We start from the raw sequence: 19,901 nt of genomic DNA on the forward strand, positions 1-19,901 counted from the left end.
TATGCCTAGTTTATGGTTTGAGGAAGGATATTATGACCTTTGTTTTTAATCAGGCAAAGTCGTCAACCACTAATAAAATATAAAGCTAAAACTATTATACACGACAAAGTAAAAATTATAATAGAGAAAAGGGATAGATTGAGTTTCAATAAAACCTCAGGGGGTGTCAAAAGTAAAAATTACCCCTCATGTTTCTCTCTCTAGAAGTACGCATACCTGCATAGATGCCATAACAGACAAATCTCTTTTTCCTATCCTGGTATTGTTGTAAATATCATTTTCACCTTTTTCTGTTTTTTTCTCCCGTGGAGAATTTCAATTTTATTTGGAGCATCAAGTTGTCTCTTTTCATTTTCAAGTAGACTCCTCCGCTCCAAAATCTCTCTCTCTCTCTCAACCTTTCTCTCAAGGTATCTCTTTTTTGATGCTGGCTGCAGATTAAGGGAAATTTCGCTCCTTGTGTTTGGAGAGCGAATTCTTGAGCTCTGAAATAAACAAAGTTCAGGTGAATTGCTTCTACTCTTTTATATCAAGCTGAACTCTTTCTACTTTGTATTCCTTCGCCTTTTGGATTATTCGGATATGTTGTTTTCGTTGAATTCTTTGTTTTCTTGGTTGCGGTTTTATGTTATTCATTCATTTTCTTTTGTTGGAGCTTGAAGAGTCAGACTCTCATGTTTGATTATATAATCAGGTTGATTATTGATTGAGTATTGAAGTTAAAGAGCTCAGTCTTGAATTGAAAGTGTGAAAAATTAAAGTTGAATTTGAGATCCACTATTTGATGATAAAAAGCTTTCTTGTCCGATGGATTGCAGTTGCTCTGCTTTCTGCTTATTACTTCTTCTTGACTGGATGTGTTCAAGCGTTTGAATTTGTGTGTAAGGAAAATAATCAACTGGATGATTACATGCTTCTTGTGTTTTTAGGATAAACAAATTATCATTTTTTTTTCCTTTTTTTCCTTATCGTTTCTTTTTTCGGATTAAGATTGCAAATTATTATTATTGGGGTGGCGGTGGTGGTAGCTGACTGGTGGGCCGTGTATTAAGCTTGTTTCCACCTCAATTTCCAGGCTGCCTGACTTTTTTTTTTTTTTTTTTTGTTTAATTTCAATGCAAAGTTGGAGTTAGTGATTTTTTCTTTTTTGGATGAGAAAATTCCGGGGTGATCAAATTCAAGTTTATTTTTTCAAAAAAAAAAAAGCAGTCGTGTTATATGAAGATTTTGTTGCCTTCCGGAATTGTCTACTCAGAAAGTGTCTTATGTGCCAATTGTCTCTTGTTTTTCCACAGGAATTCAATCAAATCAGGGAAAGAAAAAGGGCTTAAGTAAACGGAGATTTATGCCACCAACTGGTACGTACTGTTCACATTTAGAATGTTCAAAAAGAAAGGCGTTTTGATGGCTTTTTTTGGTTGGAGCTTAGAGAATAGAATAAACATCACGTCTGTAGTTTTCTTAGCTGTCTATTTGGGTTTAGATTTTGGCTCTCTCAGAGCGCACGGATCAGGATTTCATTAATTAAAATTTCATTAACAAAAATATTTGCATTGGTAATCCAATAATTTATGATTAAAACCCAGCACAACAGTATACCAGTTTGCATTCACTGAAAACATGGACCAAATTTTCTAGTGGGCCAGACTTGGAGCATTCGGACTTGCCGTCTCCACATGGCATGGCTGCTAGCATTTTGTAGTTTGTATACTACTTAGTAAGTATTAGTGTCCTACTTGGGACTTAGGATTCATTTTTTCTTTTTCTTTTTTTTTGGTATGGGTTTTTAATTTTATCTAATTTCTTTCTATTTGATCCATATTCCTTTAAAAATAGATGTTTATATGTTTCTTGATTTTTATTTCAGAGAAACAATCATTCCAAAAGTGAAAGAAAGGACAGAAATTGTTTATTGTGAACTTGAGTCTTCCGTTTTGTTTTGGTTAAATCCTTAGATTGCTTATTGGTACTGGTGTTCCATTAAATTTTTTCAGTCCTCTTAACATCTTTTTAGGCACGCAATCTGAATACAACTTACAATGACTGGAGGTGATAGCATTTCCGTTTAGAAGAATTTTTCCAGACTCAGAGAACTGGCATTCCTAGTGATTGTGGCATCCATGTCTCAGTAAGCAATTGAAGACTTCTTTTAGTACTAAATAAAGGAGGAGATGCCGAAGCATCGGTGGAGAGAGTCAATTAAATCCTTTTTTGGAAGCCACATTGACCCTGACAAGGATGAGGAACTTAAAGAATCAAAAGCAGGTATATACACTTCACCTCCATGATTAAGCTTGGAGTCTGAATATTGATTTCTTAGAGAGAGAGAGAGAGAGCCTACATTGGTGCAAATTCCAGATGCATTCAACAATAGGTACCATCTGCGAAAACAATTGCTGCACTTTGCAAATATATTTCTTCCTTCATTGTTCTTAAGAGTCCAAATAGAGAAAGGGCATGGAGGGGTAGATGTTGATTTTACATTTTCTCATAATTTTGTATAGTAATATCTATGTGTCTCAAAAATTCTCGAAATTTGTTGCAGAAATGGAGGATAGAGTTCAGAAGATCTTGAAGCTTCTCAAAGAAGATGGTGAGAGAGATGGAAACGGGCCTCTGGCTAACATGATTGAGGATTTCCACAGACATTATGAATCTCTCTATACTCGCTATGATCACCTAACTGGGGAGTTGAGAAAGAGAATCCATGGGAAACATGGAAAGGATACTTCTTCTTCTTCATCCAGCTCAGATTCAGACTCCGATCATAGCCCATCAAAGAAGGGCAGCAAAAATGGAAAAATAGGAAATGACTTTGAGAAGGTAGTCGATGATTATAAGCTAGGGTTAGAAGCTGCAACACTGGAAGTGGCTGATCTCAAGAGGAAGTTGGTGGTTGCAATTGGAGAAAAAGAAACTTCAGATTCGGAATATCAAAGTGCTTTGGACAAAATACAAGCATCTGAGAAGGTTATCAAAGATCTGAATGTCGAATCTGAAAGATGGAGTGAAGAGAAGTTAAAACTTTTGGATGAGAATGAAGAGCTAAACAAAAGGTTGGGAATTGCTGGTAAGCTTGAAGCTGAATTAAACCAAAAACTAGCGGATATAAATAGTGAAAAAGACAGCTTAATCTTCGAAAAAGAGGCGACTATAAGTCGAATTGAAGAGGGAAATAAAACTGCTGAGGATTTGAGATCTTATAGCAGTCTGTTAAAGGATGAGAAAGAAGCACTGCAGCTGGAGTTGGAGGCTACAAAAGAGAAGCTCTCTAGAGCTGAGGAGAAATTGGAGTCCTCACAGATGCAAGTTGCAGAGCTAAGCAGCATGCTGAGGGCTGCTGAACAGGAAAATAGTTCTCTTTCCTTGAAAATTTTACAGCTCTCAGATGAGATCAAGCAGTTGCAACATAAACTCGAAGATCATGTCACTGAATCTAGCCAGTTGAGGGATAAGTTGGATGAGAAAGCAAAGGAGATTTTGGCTCATGAAACACACAAAAGTGAAGTAACAGTTCATGTCAGAGGTTTGGAAACGGAGCTTGATCTGTTACGCACTCAGAGAGAAGAAATAGAAAAACAGAAAGAAGGAGAACTTTCTGATATGCTGAAGAAACTTGAGGACAAAGAGAAGGATTCATCATCTCAACTAGAGTATCTAACAGCAAAGAAAAAGGATATGCAAGTTGAAATTGATACTTTGCTCAGTCAAAAGAGTGAGTTAGAAGAAGAATTATCGCGTAAAAGCAATGAAGCATCAGCTACAATCAAGGACCTAACAGATCAGATCAATGAGAAGCAGCAGATTCTGGATTCTCTATCTATTGAGAAAGTTGAACTAGGGAGACAGCTGGAGAGAAGAACTCAAGAAATGTCAGAATCCCTCATTCAAATGGATGCCTTGAAAGAGGAGTTAGCAAGCAAGTCTGCTGATCAGCAGAAAATGCTGGAAGAGAAGGAGAGTTCCATGTCACAAGTGAAGAACCTGGAACTGGAGGTAAGTTCCCTGCTACTTTTAAAAGATGAAATGGAGGATCAGCTGAGAAGCAAAAGCAAGGAAATTACTGAGTTGCATGGGAAGAAGGAGATAATTCAAACTAAAATTTCTGAAATGGAGCAAATAATCATTGAGAAAGAAAGCAAGGTCTCCTCCTTACAGAAGAGGTTGGAAGATGGAGAGATTGAAGCATCTGCTCGATTTGCAGCCTTAACTGAACAAGTTAACAATCTCCAAGAGCAGTTGAATTCTTTGTCTGCTCTAAAAATTGAATCTGATGCCCTGCTTGAGAAGAAAACTGCAGAAATAGGGGAATATGCCAATCAGGTAGAAAATCTCAAGGAGGAATTAGCAAGCAAATTAGTGGATGGGCAAAGATTGCTGGGAGAGAAGGATGGTTTGCTTGTGCAGATAAATGATCTGGAACTGTTGGTGGAGTCTCTGCGGAACCACAAAAGTGAATTGGAAGGGCATATAAATAGTAAAGTTGATGAGAGCAACTGGTTAAGCGAGGAAAACAAGGATTTGCAGAGCAAGATTTCTGAATTGGAGAAAGTATTGACAGAAAGGATGGATGAGCTCTTTGCCATCCAAAAGATATTGGATGATGCAAATATTGAAGCTTCCACCCAAATTGATGCACTGAATGAGCAGGTTAAAAGTTTGAGACAGGAGAGGGACTCCTTACAGTCTGAGAAAAGCCAACTGGAATTACAAATGGAGAGGAGAATAGAAGATTTTTCAGCAAATTTGGCTCAAGCAGAGGATCAGAATTCTGAATTACAGAAGAGGTTGGAAGATGGAGAGATTGAAGCATCTGCTCGATTAGCAGCCTTAACTGAACAAGTTAACAATCTCCAAGAGCAGTTGAATTCTTTGTCTGCTCTAAAAATTGAATCTGATGCCCTGCTTGAGAAGAAAACTGCAGAAATAGTGGAATATGCCAATCAGGTAGAAAATCTCAAGGAGGAATTAGCAAGCAAATTAGTGGATGGGCAAAGATTGCTGGGAGAGAAGGATGGTTTGCTTGTGCAGATAAATGACCTGGAACTGGTGGTGGAGTCTCTGCATAACCACAAAAGTGAATTGGAAGGGCATATAAATAGTAAAGTTGATGAGAGCAACCGGTTAAGTGAGGAAAACAAGCATTTGCAGAGCAATATTTCTGAATTGGAGAAAGTATTGACAGAAAGGATGGATGAGCTCTTTGCCATCCAAAAGATATTGGATGATGCAAATATTGAAGCTTCCACCCAAATCGATGCATTGAATGAGCAGGTTAAAAATTTGAGACAGGAGAGGGACTCCTTACAGTCTGAGAAAAGCCAACTGGAATTACAAATGGAGAGGAGAATAGAAGATTTTTCAGCAAATTTGGCTCAAGCAGAGGATCAGAATTCTGAATTAGCAAACCAGGTTGCAAACCAAGAGAGGAAGTTGAAAGAGCAGGAAGATGCATTCAACAAATTGAGTGATGAATATAAACAGCTAGAGCTTTTGTTTGAGAAGTGCAAGGAAAATCTTAGGGTCACAGAGATAAAGATGACAGAGATAGTAGAAGAATCCCAAAAAATTTATGAATCCAAAAATCAGACAGTTAATGAACTGGAAGAAGTTATTGAAGATCTGAAGAGAGAATTGGAAATGAGAATAGATGAAATCAGTACATTAGTGGAGAATGTCCGGACACTTGAAGTTAAGCTTCGTCTGGCAAACCAGAAGATCCGGGTTACAGAACAGTTATTGACTGAAAATGAAGAAAGCTACAAGAGCAAAGAAGAAAAGTTGCACAATGAACAAGCACTACTTGAAGAGAGGATAGCTACATTATCAGGATTAGTTGCTGCACATAAAGAGGCTCAACTCAGACTAATGAGAGATGTTCCAGAGAAGGTTAATGATGTCATGATTGAAATGGACACATTTAACATGAAGTTCGAGGAAGACTATGGCCATTTGGAGTCCCGAATTTATGAAATCTTGAATGAGTTTAAGGTAACAACGAACTGGATAAAAGAGACGAATGGTGAAAAGGAACAGCTACGGAAGCAGATATCCATTATAGTGCAGCAGTTAAGGGATGAGAAAGAACATGGTCTGGTGCTAACAGAAAAGGTAGGAGATATGGAGAAATCCTTACAGAAGGGTGAAGATGAGAAGATCAGTTTAGTTAAAAGCCTGAAAGGTCTTGAAGAGAAGTTGGGACAACTGGAAAAGGTGGTAAAAGAAAAGGATGAGATGCTGGGAGAATTAGAACAAAAGATTAAGAGTAAAGATGATGGGATCTCGGAACTAGGTGAGGAGAAACGAGAAGCTATCAGACAGCTGTGCATTTGGATAGATTACCACCGCAATCGCTATGACGATCTCAAAGAGATGATCTCCAAGACATCTCCTGCAAGAAGGCAGATAACTGCTTAATCTGTTGATTTTTTTCGTATCATTTTTTCCTTAGATTCTTTTATTTCGGGTGTTAAATTGAAGATTGTCTCTCTCTGGTCCTTTCCATTTTTCTCAGTGTGGTCGATAGGGGCTGATTACTACCGTCTCGTGTTTACCCGTTAGGTTGTATAGAAAGTATTGGAATTGATTTGTTTTGGGTTGCTTGGTATTTTGTCCATGGGAAAAGTAGATATTGAGTAAAGAAACGCCTCATCGTTAAAAATTCTTGATATGGTAGTACTAAACTATTAGCAGTGATATGTGATTATTTGTTCAGGTTCTACGTAAGATTGATGTCTTTTTGATCCATAACATCCCAAACCCCAGGCCAGTGAGGGACGAAAACAATGGGAAGAGCAAATTGGAACCATGACTGAGCACACTGATTTTTTACGCAGATGGTGAGTGCAGCTTTTGAAACTCGCCAATAATAGCAATACCAAATAGAGAGACAGGCTCATTTAAGAAGCGAGGTGGTGGTGGTGTGGGTCGGTGGGGAAATTAAAGAGTAAAAATAGTCAACAATAATGTAAACCCAAACTCATCTCTAAATAATCAATTACACAAAGATAACAGCGCATAGCAAGCTAAATTCCTAATACGTACATCTACATAATCATTTCTACACATTTATTGGCCAAGTTTGGAGCGCATAAGAAAGCTACAAAGGAGAAACAAAAATATAGGTGTATAGGATGAGCTATGTGAACACATGCTAGAAGAAGGTGCATAACAATCCTATCAGGGGCACCATGTGAAACAATGAGGGAAATAGACTCTAAGCAGGGTATAAAAGAAAAAGGCCACCATCCCTGCTCAATACCCTTTCCACTGCTCCAACTTGCAAAATTAGTATGATGCTGCAAAGCATATTCTGAACTTCCTCCATTTGTTTCAATCTGATATCTTCATCTCAACTCCAAGAATATCTTTTGCAACTTCATATGTCACAAATGCAATTGCTATTGATGGAACCACCTACATGGAATAACACACCATGATATAAAAAAAATAAATCCACATAAGAAAGTGGATAAAAATAGTCACAAGAAAATAATATGTTTAGCAGCCAACAATCTTGGTTCACAAATTCAAAATACGAAGTTACCTTCACTGAATTAGGGACCAAACCCTTGTACAAAGCCCCAAATCCCTCATGGCGAACTGTTTTTCTGAATGCATCTACCATACCAGAATATTCCAGAGGTACCCTTCTCTTCCCGTCACCACTAACTACTGAAGCAGCATCTTTCCAACCTACCATCTGCATTCGCCGGCGGATGACATCAAGTGGGTAAGCCACTGTTTGGCCAATGGTTCCAGCAACAGCACCACATGCAAGTTTTGTTGTTACACTCAACTCAGACTCTTGAATCAGTCCAAGTGGTCTACTTTTAACCAACCAATCCTTCAGAGATTCATATACAGCAAAATTCAGACCCACATAAGGTATCTGCATTTCGCAATTGCTATACGTGAGGGCTCGTCAAACAGAAAATTTAAGAAAAAAAATCACTCTTATATGGTTAAAAATCACTCTTCAAGAAAAAAAACAATGGTTGAATACCAAAAACAGCACCATTACTACTGACCAATCCTTATATCCTGTCTTGTTGCACAATAGTCAATTCTTCTTCTTTTCCTGAATTACTATAACTATGCCAGTTATTGTTCAGCCTATTGACAAGTTCATCATAAATTGCCCACCCTTTGTGCATCCAAAGAGGCGCATCATGCAAAAGTAATCAGCAGCACAATACAAAGATGCCACAGAACATTTCAAGTTAGAAAGCTTTAAGTGGAGTGCTAATGACACTATTAAAAGTGGGGACATGCATATGACACACCTGCAGACTGCACCCAAATAAGTAAAGCAGGTATATGTTTAACTGTATATGTCTCCGTAAATTTCCATACAGGCATACATGACTACCAACCATATCTTTACCACAAAGCCCACCAAGTATCAAAGTGTAGAACATGCTTCATAAATCAATAACTATATATCATCTCTGAGCAATCCAATCATCAACTAGAAGCTCATTTGCAATTTATAAGTAACAGTCAAGCTTATAGCATTCAAAACATCAACAGCATTGAATCAGAAATTGACTAAAGTGAGTGCAGAACCGAAGGAAAAAAGTAATTTCTGATACTTACAACTCCTATGACAGAAGGAAGCCACCCTTTATACAATGCACGAGGCCCTTCTTCCATGAATACTGTTCTTAGAGCATGGAAAATACCTCTGTATTGGGTAGGCGACTTCTCTGTCTGCAAAGAAGAGCATAGGTTAAAACATTAAGATATCATATGCAGCCAGCAACCTCGATGGTATACTTTTTGTGTTCTGTTTCTTTCCAGTTCAGTAGAATCCTTCTAATAGATCACCTTCAGATCTATATATGTCATGAAAACCTCTTAAGCAATACCTGGACAGTAAGCCGACCTCGTACCATATCCATTGGGTATGTTGCAGACATGGCTATTATTCCAGCACATGCTCCAGCTCCAAGGCGTAAAACTGGGGTGAGTTCAGCATCCCCTGTAAAAAGTCAAAGAAAAGAAAACTAAATTACCTCACGGTCGCTATGAAATCATCTGGAATCCAGGAACCAGCACATCTGACTTGTCAGTTCAAAAGTAAAAAATCAAATAGTAATAAATTTTCTTTGGTACAAAAACTCATTTGTACTGACTAGATCATGGACAATATTCTATACATACAAACGTGGTCATCTTGTGAATATTATCTAACAACTTTTATGTCAGGGAAAAAGTTTTCACTGCACTGTGCAGAATTTATCAGAACACTTTTTAAGGGAATATAAACAGCAAGAATGACGTTGCACTCCTCAAGTACCAAAGTGAATGCTTTTTTAATAAATATTGGTCGGAAGATTATATAGGAGCAATCGATGTACTACAGCATACTGAACAAGATAGCAAACATAGCTTGCAACGAGATACATCAAACACAGAGAGATACAGAGATAGAGAGAGAGAAGGGGGGAAGGCAGGAAGGCTGAAAATCAAGCAACAAGCAACTACTTTTGCCATTCTCATGGGAAAACACCAAGAAGGTACATAGGCAGTAGATGGGAAAAATATGATATTGAATAGACTGAATAAAAAATGCAAGTGAATGAAACATTGGATAAAGAAAGAAATGTAAAAAATAAATTCATGAAAATGTAGTGGAAGGGCAGAAGTTGTCACACCTCTCCCAGTTTGCTTCCGGTAGAACCATAAGATTTGTCTGTAAGATTATAATTGTTAAAAGAACATGAAAATTGAGAAATGAAGTAAAAATGCAATAAGCAGATGAATACAAAGAAATTTGAAAGCCCACCTCGATGCCTGCTCATAACTAAAGAACTTGACAGCAGAGTTTGGGACAATGCGAGCACAATTACTGCCATTTCCTTTAAACAATCCCATGAAACCCTCAGTTCTCCATATATATTTCAACCCTTGGACAGTTCCATTGTATTTGATGCTATGAGGATTTTGAACCTACAGCACACAAAATCAAAAAGAAAATCCATGAGCTAATTTGGCAAGCCTTAAATGATAAAATGAAGTAAAATGAAAGCTAATAGCCAACATTAGGAAGAATAACTTCCCCACCTGCCTTTGGCTTGGAAATTGGATAAGAATTTAACCATGTAATACATTCAAACTATCAGGCAAAATGCAAGAAAGAACCTAAGGAATTGGCAAAGAAAAAAGACCATGAACCTACACCATCCACCAGATATGTAATGCAACTATCTTGTAGAGAAAATATCCTGACAACAAAGAGAAATGCTCTTGACATCCTTCATGAAAAAAAGCTTCTCTATCCTTTTTCCTTTATAAATCAGATAGCTTCCAACAATTTATTCCGAATAACCTACACCTAAACATGCCAACAAACAAATCTATGGCAAATAAGCAAAAAGCCAATTTTTGTGAGGCCACATGGCGATGCGGACAATAAAAAGACAATAAAAAGATAAATCATCCACAAGATTCCTCTTAAAGAATAAAGATCTATTTCAAGATGCAGTGCAAGTAATATCCCTAGCTAATGACACAGGACACCTATTTTTACATGAAAATCAGAGTGAGCATAACCTGGAGCAAAATTTTCAACCGTTCTAAAGGAGCAACTGCAGTACGTGACCTGAAACACAAGTACATGATACAGATTTAGTCTATGCAGAACAAAAATGGGGGGAAAGAAAGAAGAATAACTAGTCTCTCAAAAGTGATTGAAGTGAATAAGAGAATCACAAATCTCATTTTGATAGATATTCCAATTTTTTGTGAGCCATTGAAGTTATTTATTCAGCGACACTCAAATTGTTAGTACTTCTTATTCTTCCAATCATTCCTGTTTTGAACGTTGTCTCTTTGAGTGAAGCAGACTGTATTGATTATATTAAGGAACAAAGAGAACCAGCCATTACACTTGAATTTTTCCTGGCGTTGGTCAGCTTGAAAGGAATGAAGTTCGCAAAATGATGACATGGCCATGTCAGACACTTTTCAAGACTGACAGTTTCTTTCAAGTTCCCAACTTGACATTTATTGACCAAGTTGACACAAAAGCTAAAAGTTAAATTAGCAATACGAGTCACATACAAGCTAATAGCATGTCGACCATATAATCATTGAAAAATGAACAAAACTTGAGAAGTTAAACAGGTAAGACCTAATAAAATAACTTAAGAAGTAGTGTTTCGGTAAACTTTAGGTTCCTTATCTTGCTTGTTGCAGCACAATGAAAGAATAGATAAATAAAACCACAAATGCAAAGAAGTAACAATATTTTATCAAGTGCAACTCATACGGTACCAAAAAAATTCAGGACACGTGAAATTAGCAGATGACAATCACATGTTTTCACCGAAAAACCATAGGAACTAAAAAATGCTCTATTTATGTCACGATACTAAACTGCCAATTGACTTTCATTCAACCGCCAAACCTGACACTACATTGACCATGTTAGCATATAAAAGCTAAATGTTGAATGTCACAATGCGTATGAGGCATGCTACTAACTAATTGAACATTTGAAGAATGAAAAGTGATACAATGATGAGAATACATGTACAAAATTATGATCTCTTTCAAATAACATCACTAGAAAAGTAATTTTGAATGTGGTAAACTTTAAGCTCTTAACAGATTTCATTCTCCAGAAGGTGAGGATAAGGTAAGGATAAATATTAAGAAGTTAATAACATAACACTAAACCAGTTTGTTCGAGATGCATGAAAATAGCACACTAAAAATCATCGTATCTTTTAATAACCAAAGACCATTTAATTCAACAATGTTCATTTCTCTCATGATGCTAAACGGCAAATACACTTAAATTAAAGGTACGGCGTTCAAATCCAATCAAAAGACATTATTATGAGTTTGAGAAGAAAGAATCTTTCAAAATTTTCCAGCTGTTAAAAGATACTTCTTGAGTTAGCAGGCATACGAACACTTAATTAGGTAATATTTCATCTGATGAGCAAATGTTCACCTAAAAATCTAACAAGAATTTTATTTATTATTTAAATGACTGAAAAATTAGCTACATAATATACAATCCTGATCAGATAGACCATACAATATATTCGATAAAATATCATACTAGAAAAAAAAAAATCTTATGCATGCATTCGATTTGTGAAACTATGGCGCGGAAACGCAAAGTAAAGAATATATGCATGGAGATATTTAGATATTTATCTATCTATGCATATGGAGAGGGAGAGGGAGAGGGAGAGCGAGAGAGAGAGTCTGAGACTGACACTCCACCAGCAATGCCACCGGCAGCGAGAGACTTGCAAATGCTAAGAAGAGCATGCCGACTAGGAGCTTTAACTCCTTCTCTGGCAATTTTAGCTTCCTCCGCCAAATTCACAATTGTCGTCACCGCACTCTCGCTTCTCTTCCCTACTACATCCTCTGACGCCATTAAAAAAAAACTTAATTTAAAACCTATTCCCACCGGAACCCTAATCTCCGTTGTTAGGCCTTCCGGCGATCGACAGAGAAGAGAATAAACGGAGAGAGGCGTGAGAAAGAAAGAGCTTTTAATGGTTTTGGTCCTTTTCTTGGGGAAAAAAAATGAGCAATAGCTTCAGTGCATCAATCCCCTGGGAAAACAAAAACAAAAAAAAAAAAAAAAATCTTTTTATTATCTTTTAATTTGTTCCCTCTTCTTATTGCTTTTATCTTTTCCATTATTTCATTTGAGCAAAGTTTTTTTTTTTTTTTTGGGTCGGTGGTTTCAGCAAAGTTGAGCCGAAAAAATGGATTAGTTGGGTAATTCGAGACACAACATAAATCACAAATTAAATAAAGGAAAATGTTATTGCACTCCTATTTTTTGTAATCACACTTTGATTATTATTTTAATTATATAATTTTTATTTATTGGATTATATGATAAAACAGATGATGTGAATGCAAATAATAAAAAATAGGGTTCAAATGACATTTTCTTTAAATAAAAAATAAATTATAGAGTATTTCGTAGGGTTTGTGTATATAGATTTCATTTGAGTAATTTTTTTTTTCTTTGGTAAGTGATTTTAGAAAAGTTGAGGCCAAAAGATGGATTAGTTGGATAATTCGAGACACAAATTAAATGGAAAGAAAATTGTAGAGTATATTGCAGGTCGGTTGGTGGTGTTTAAAGATTTTGTTGGTTTCTTGACAGGGAGCGGAAATGGGTAGAGATTGATGATTGATGGTCAAGTTTCGGCTGTTAATTTACTTGTGATTAACTAAAATTAGTGGTATAATCTATCATTAATGTTTGGGCAATTGTTGTTGAGTGTCACTGATGTGGCAATTTAGACGTAGGGGTACAAATTATGGAGGGCTGGAACTTGATTACCAAGTCACTAATAAGCTTCCACACTGAGTAACAACCTCTTTTGTAGCCTTTTCGGGTTTGTTTGGATTGTGTTTTATTTCCCCAATTTTATCTACTTACATCATCATTACAATTTCCAATACACCTTTTTATCTTTCCAATTACCTTTTTATCTCACACACATCACATCACAAAAAGTGCTACAGTAAAAATATTCCAAATAAAACACAATCCAAACAAACCTGCGCGCAATCAATTGCAATCATGGTAAGCAATTGTTTTCTCTTTTTAGGAAGATACAGCCAGCATTATAGATAACAAAATGCATTTGTTAACACCAATTTGTTTGGATAGGATAAATTATTTAGAATTTTTTTTACAAAAAAAAAAATTATTGTACCACTTTTTTTTTTTGTGATATGATATATGCAATATAAAATGATGATTGAAAATTGCATTTATAATACAATCAAATAATTTTATTTTATTTTTTGCAAATAAGAAGCTGTTTAAGCACATTAATTGTCTATAAAAATGGGTTTTAAGAGTACAATTAATTCTACAATTTACCTTGATTATTAAATCCAAAGAAATAATAAATACACTTGATGCACGTCATACGGGTTATATTACAAGTTTTGATCATCACTTAAGTGCATGATTAGATTATTTTGATCAACAACTCTTTTCCTTCTTTTGTTTCCCAGTGATTATCATCAAATAACGTAATACAGTAGTATACGATGAGTGATGACTATATCTTCAACACATCATTGTCCGACTGCAAGCAAAGATCCCACAGCATAGAATAAGTGGCGTGGATAAATGGTTCTGGGTCCAGAATAATTTTCCTTTCTGGCTAATTGTCAAATTCTGGCTTTAGCTAGAAACCCCACCATAATGCCACCACCAACTCACCAACTGCATCCATCTTGCCTAATGGCTAATGGTCCATGAAAGGAAAGGTAGCTTTCTTTGAGGATAAAAGCAAGGTAGCTTCAATACAATACTTGTCCACCAATTTTCTCGTATCTATTTATATATTTGCGTGTTATCATATATATAGTTTCATTTTGATTTTTCCCCACCACAATCAGTGACATGGCTTGGTAATATGTGGCAGTAATACATTTTCCCTGTGACAAATTTCAAAGGGTAAATATTCTCTCTCTCTCTCTGTATGTATATATATATATATTGATGATGTCAACCGTACCAAACTCATAGGATGTAGGGACAAGGGGCCGGAACGATTTGTTAAAAAATCATTCGGACTAATTTTGTACAAAATGCACGAAATGTAATTTTGTATGCACATGAAGTAATTTACTTTTAATAATGTGTAATTATAGAACAAAATTTGTTAATCTCACATATGAAGTGAAAAATATTGTACAAGAAGTAATCTGAATCATATAAATATATATATATATATATATATATTTTTTTTTTGGCAAAATCTTAGCCATGAACATTTAGGAGGAATATGGTACTTTGAATTCATATTGATGATGTCCGCACCAAACTCATTACAGGCCACACAATTTGGAGTTGGGCAACCTAATAAAGAAAAAGGTGTTCGTCAATTATCATAAGTATTATGTGTATATTCGCAATTTATAGATAAAAAAAACAGATGCGCATTTTGCCTTAGCAGAATATTTACTGTTAAAAGTATCCATCCACTATCCTCACAAATGGGAGCTTGCAAATGAATCAGATGCTGCTCGTGATGCCGCTGGCTACTAATCGTGCCACTTAAGACAATTTAGAAAGTATCTTTTGCGCGAATTGCACACGTATGGGTTGTTGTCGGCGACCGCTGGCTGTGAAAGAAACAACATCTGGCCCATTAACGCCTAAACAAGTTAGTCAGTTGGCCTGCCTTGAGATCCATTAAAAGATGGTTGCACGAATCAAGCTCGGCCCCTCCCATGGTTTTCTCTTGGCCTCCGGCTAAGCTATCATGATCAACTAGAATCTGGCCCGTTATTTCCTTCAGCATGGGGGTGATGATTGCAACCTCTTCAATTTGTGTGGAAAATCAGAGAGGATTCAGATAAAATTTGCAGGAAGTGGGAAATGACAAAATTACACGGTTGTTTGCATAGCCATTGATCCTCTTTTCATCACCCGAAAGAAAAATGGAAAAGAAACCATGGAATGGCTAGTCAATACGAGGTTTGAAATATTGCAAGTTAGTTGCATCTATAACTTTTATGTTAAGGTTTTTTTCCTTCTTTTGTAGGATAAAATTTAGCTCAACTCAACTCTGATCACGTTGGAAAATGGATCACACGAGGCTTACGTAGTTTTTTATTTTTTTTTTAAAAAAATAAATAATCAACTTGAAGCTTCACTATGGCCCTGTTTAGCACTTGAGTTTTTTAAAAATTTTATCTACAGTAACCTCAAAAAACTTATTAAAGTTTTTAAACTGTACATTTCAAAATATTCAAAAATTTACACATTTCAAAAAACTTTAAAAAAAATTTCTACAGTAAACTGCAATAAAGTTTTAAACAAACACTCAAAAAACTCACTTGCCAAACGGGACCTATAACTAAGGCTGATAACAAGGCACACATCAAAACGTGAATAAATGGATCTTGTTCCAAAAAAAAAAAAGGAATTCTAAATTGGGTTTGTAATTCTTCACAGAGTCTCGTGTTGAGTTACTGCCATGATTCATTCTGCAGCAGCATAAAGGTATTCTAAAAATTTTTATGGCATTGACCTAACACGCATTAGGACTAAATGGAGAAAAAAATAAAACAGGGGGCTGGCCAAATGCTATTGCTAACTGGCCAAATTATTTTTATCATCTCATGGGATTGTGGGGCTCCGTTGTATGACTAGCTCATACGAACTGGTTGCTTTAGCGCGTGATATGGCTATTCCATCATGTGATAATTAATGGGTCGAAATCAGAGGAAGACTCAAACAAGGAGGATTAGATTAGATGAAGAAGAATTTGATCCAAGTAGGGCGTCGATAAGATGAATTTGAATTTGTTTTGAAGAAAATTAGAAGAAAAGTAAGATGTTGATGTTTGATTAATCGTAAAATAATGTAACTTTCGCAGAAAAAACTTGCAGTGCATTCATTCTCAACTAGACGGGAGTCTCTCAAGTTAAATTTTTGTCCAATTCTATTTGATTATATAATTCATATAACATTTGGTGCAAAATTATTATAAATATAAATTTTGCCAATTCATATAATTAATTCATGATTGTATTAAAATTGTACGAATTTAAGCGAATAATTATAAAAATTACAACATCTAAATCGAACTTTGACAGGATCGAATGAAGAAAAGGACCATGCCCTTCTCAACAATAGAATAGAAGCATCTAAGAGAACAAAAAAAAAAAAAAAAGGCATCTTCTAAGTATTACTACTATTATGGCTTGCGTAGTTTGGCTATTCTCAACTTTTTTTTTTTTTTTTTTGTTTTTCGCTTGTAATCATTTTAATTTGAATGAGGATTCAAAGCAAGCGAGGCGCATGACTAATTAACTGCTAGTTACAGTCAAATGTAACCTACGTGTACGTCAGATCAGTTCACATCGTCTTGCAACTACTTTTTCAAAATCTTATCACATAGCCAATCTCTCAGTGCCAGCACTAGAAGACACTCTACTACTACTTGAAGCTTTAAACCAACCTCTCAATAAATTAGGAGTGTTTGGATACCAAAATTATCCCAAATAATATTTCGCTTGCATCACAAACACATTTCTCAACCTACCTTTTTATATTTCCAACTACTTTTTATCTCACATACATCACATCACAAAAAGTACTACAGTAATTATTCCAAATAATATTTCAAATAATACACTATTCAAACAAATTATTGGGAAAAAATAAAATTCACAACACGTAACACATGGGATTATTGTTGAGCAATGCACTGTACTAATTAACGGATTTGTGATGATTTTAAATGACATACAACTTAATACTTAATTCCTAATCTTTAAAGTTATATTAAAAAAATATATATACTTTTTTCATATATTTTTTTCTTCCTTGCTTTATCCTTATCCCGAAATTTTCCATATTGAAGGTCTCTAAGATGACAGGAATATCCTATAACAAGCTGGCAAAATATATTCCCTCACATTAGTCAATGATGGTGCAATTGTGAGAGGCAACAACTGCCCCTCATGGGCAGCTCGGTTGGTCTCAACAAGCCTACTTAGGAGTTGGTGTTCAGTGCCCGCAAGAGTTCGAGTCCCGTGGTTATTGTGTTCGAGGGGATGGGGTCTCTCCTCTCGGATCGGAGTGGGATTAGTCGGTCCCGTGAGAATTGACCCGGACACCCACTCCGTCAGGAAAAAAAAAAGAAAAAAAAAAAGAGAGAGGCAGCAACCGAACAAATCCAAATGCAAGATGATGGAGAGTCGGAGCTCCACCACCACAACCGACAGATGTTAATCGAACTCGGAGGAGAATTCATCAAAACTTGACCACGTCCTTTACTGTCATAGTCAGTCAACATTATTATTATTATTATTATTCACCACCATTTTCCTAAATAAATGCGTCTGGGTATACTTGGGTGCCAAAAGTCAAATAGATATAAATTCCTTTTTCCGGCGTGTGTCTTATTATTTTCATGACATTTATGATGAGAGTTTCACATAGGTTCCGCCGAATAACAAAAGCTCATCCATTTGTTGGTTGTTGCCCGGCCTGAATACGGAAGTGGTCAACTGGTGTCTTCTTTATCATTGTCGTGGACCGGATCGTACAAATTGTCCTTTAAAATTAAGGTCAGTGGATATCTGGAATGAGGAGGCCATTAACATGACTTGTACATGTTAACGCTGTGTGTATTTCACTATTTCAGAATCTTGTGATATAAATCTAAAAACAACGCATGTTTCACTCAACAAATAACACTGTACAACTTTCATGATTGAAAAGGATGCAAAATACCAGTACAAAAGTACCATAGAAGCAATCATTCCTTTGTTCTCTTTTTTTTTTTTTTGAGTGGTGTGTGGGGGAGGAGCGTAGGGGATGGGATTAGTTTTGAAAATTTTTTTTCCCTAACTGCGGATGTGTGAGATTTAAGAAATAAAAAAAAAGAAGGGGGATTTAAATCTAAAATTTTTAAATTTTAGAGTTCAAACTTTAGCTATTAAATTAATGATTTTAAAACTTTAATATCAAGTGTATATGCATTTTCATTATACTACATGCATACTAGAAGGCATATAGTATTAACTCCTCTCGTCATTTTGATGTTAGTATTTATGATTTACCCCTAAAAACAACTTAGTTATAAACTAATTATTACAACTCATAAGTACTCACTAATTACAGTTACTTCACAGTACACACGTATAATTTTTGTTAGCACTACAGTATACATTCACTTTTCCATTGTAAGATGGATTAGTACAAAACTCGATTTATGAAATTAAAGTCCCTTTTAGATTGCAAGTTTTCACAGTTTTCGTAGAAAAATATCTGTAACAATATGATGTACGTGAGGTAAAAAAAAAATATTGAGAGAAGCTTTTTTTTTTTTAATCAAAACTCGTAATCCAAATAAGACCTAAAAAGTAATAATATGATTATGAATTTTTGAATAAAAACTGCATACTAGTACTACATAAAGTGTGAAAAAGAACTTCTAGCCTAGGACAGTACATATAATCCATGAAATACTTTTGGAAGAGAAAGAGAAAAGTGAATAAGGGTCGGGTCAGTCAGGTGCTTAACGGCAATCTCATCCCCGCTGATGAGTCATGACTCATGACCGAGTGAACCGTCTGCTGACTCTTTCCCATCCCATTACTGCTTTTGTGAAAGTCACAGCTCAGCACTTGCCTCTTTTGCTTTGTCAAAGCTGCTGCTTTTTTAAAATTCTAATATTATTTTTTGGGTTAATCACATTTTATCCCCTTAAAGAATACCCAATTTCTCAGTTTACCCCCTAACCTTTAATTTTGCTCACTTAACCCCCTTCAGGACAAAATTGCCCTTGCATTATTTTAACTTTTCATTTACCTTGTTTTCTTTTCTTTTATTTCTTTTTCTCTTTCTTCTTTATTTAATTCTTCCTATTTCCCACAAAAATCTTCACCTTATTGATTGAAATTAAAAAAGAGGAATTGCAGAGATCTATCTTCTCCTTAAATAATTAAAAAAAAATATTCAAATCACTTTCCTACAATAAAATTTTTTTAGCCTTTCAATTCTTTTAATTTTGGATTTTCCTCTTTCCTTTCTAGTTTCTCATTTTATTCTCAAGAAAATATCATAAGATGAAATTGTTTTCCTTTCTTTTATTTCTTTTTCTCTTTCTTCTCTCTTTCATCCTTCCCAATAGAAATTCCATTTAAACGAAAATTTTTGTTTTGAGTTTTAAATTGCATATTTTTTGGTGAAGGTTTAAAAGGCATCAAAAACTAATTTTGATTTTTTGTATGATGCCACATGTCACAAATTTCAATTGATGATTATTAATCAGGTTACAATTTCATGTTAAGATATTTTATTGGGAATAAAATGAGAAACTAGAAAGGAAAGAGGAAAACCCAAAATTAAAAGAATTAAAAGGCTAAAAAAA

At 35.4% G+C, this 19,901-nt stretch overlaps 2 protein-coding genes across 3 annotated transcripts; one reads left to right on the forward strand and one right to left on the reverse strand.

The window, feature by feature from the left end:
* The first annotated feature begins 263 nt into the window (after positions 1 to 263).
* LOC113703282 (uncharacterized) lies at positions 264 to 6,696 on the forward strand. 2 transcript variants are annotated; one of them, XM_027224592.2, is made up of 4 exons: positions 264 to 505; positions 1,296 to 1,358; positions 2,015 to 2,265; positions 2,546 to 6,696. In XM_027224592.2, exons 3-4 carry the CDS (start codon positions 2,172 to 2,174, stop codon positions 6,415 to 6,417), a joined length of 3,966 nt encoding a protein of 1,321 aa, XP_027080393.1. In that variant the 5' UTR covers positions 264 to 505; positions 1,296 to 1,358; positions 2,015 to 2,171; the 3' UTR covers positions 6,418 to 6,696. The 2 variants fall into 2 exon arrangements, with proteins under 2 accessions (XP_027080393.1, XP_071917698.1); XM_072061597.1 differs by lacking the exons at positions 264 to 505; positions 1,296 to 1,358; positions 2,015 to 2,265 and adding an exon at positions 2,344 to 2,374 and having other exon boundaries at positions 2,546 to 6,624.
* Positions 6,697 to 6,968: 272 nt separating this feature from the next.
* Positions 6,969 to 12,634, reverse strand: LOC113702711 (mitochondrial adenine nucleotide transporter ADNT1). The gene is made up of 8 exons (XM_027223841.2): positions 12,237 to 12,634; positions 10,558 to 10,606; positions 9,791 to 9,954; positions 9,660 to 9,697; positions 8,871 to 8,983; positions 8,599 to 8,712; positions 7,547 to 7,891; positions 6,969 to 7,416 (listed from the first exon to the last, which is right to left on the reverse strand). Exons 1-8 carry the CDS (start codon positions 12,401 to 12,403, stop codon positions 7,333 to 7,335), a joined length of 1,074 nt encoding a protein of 357 aa, XP_027079642.1. The 5' UTR covers positions 12,404 to 12,634; the 3' UTR covers positions 6,969 to 7,332.
* Positions 12,635 to 19,901: the final 7,267 nt, after the last annotated feature.

Source organism: Coffea arabica, chromosome 8e (assembly GCF_036785885.1).
Source record: "Coffea arabica cultivar ET-39 chromosome 8e, Coffea Arabica ET-39 HiFi, whole genome shotgun sequence".
In the NCBI taxonomy this organism is placed as follows: Eukaryota; Viridiplantae; Streptophyta; class Magnoliopsida; order Gentianales; family Rubiaceae; genus Coffea; species Coffea arabica.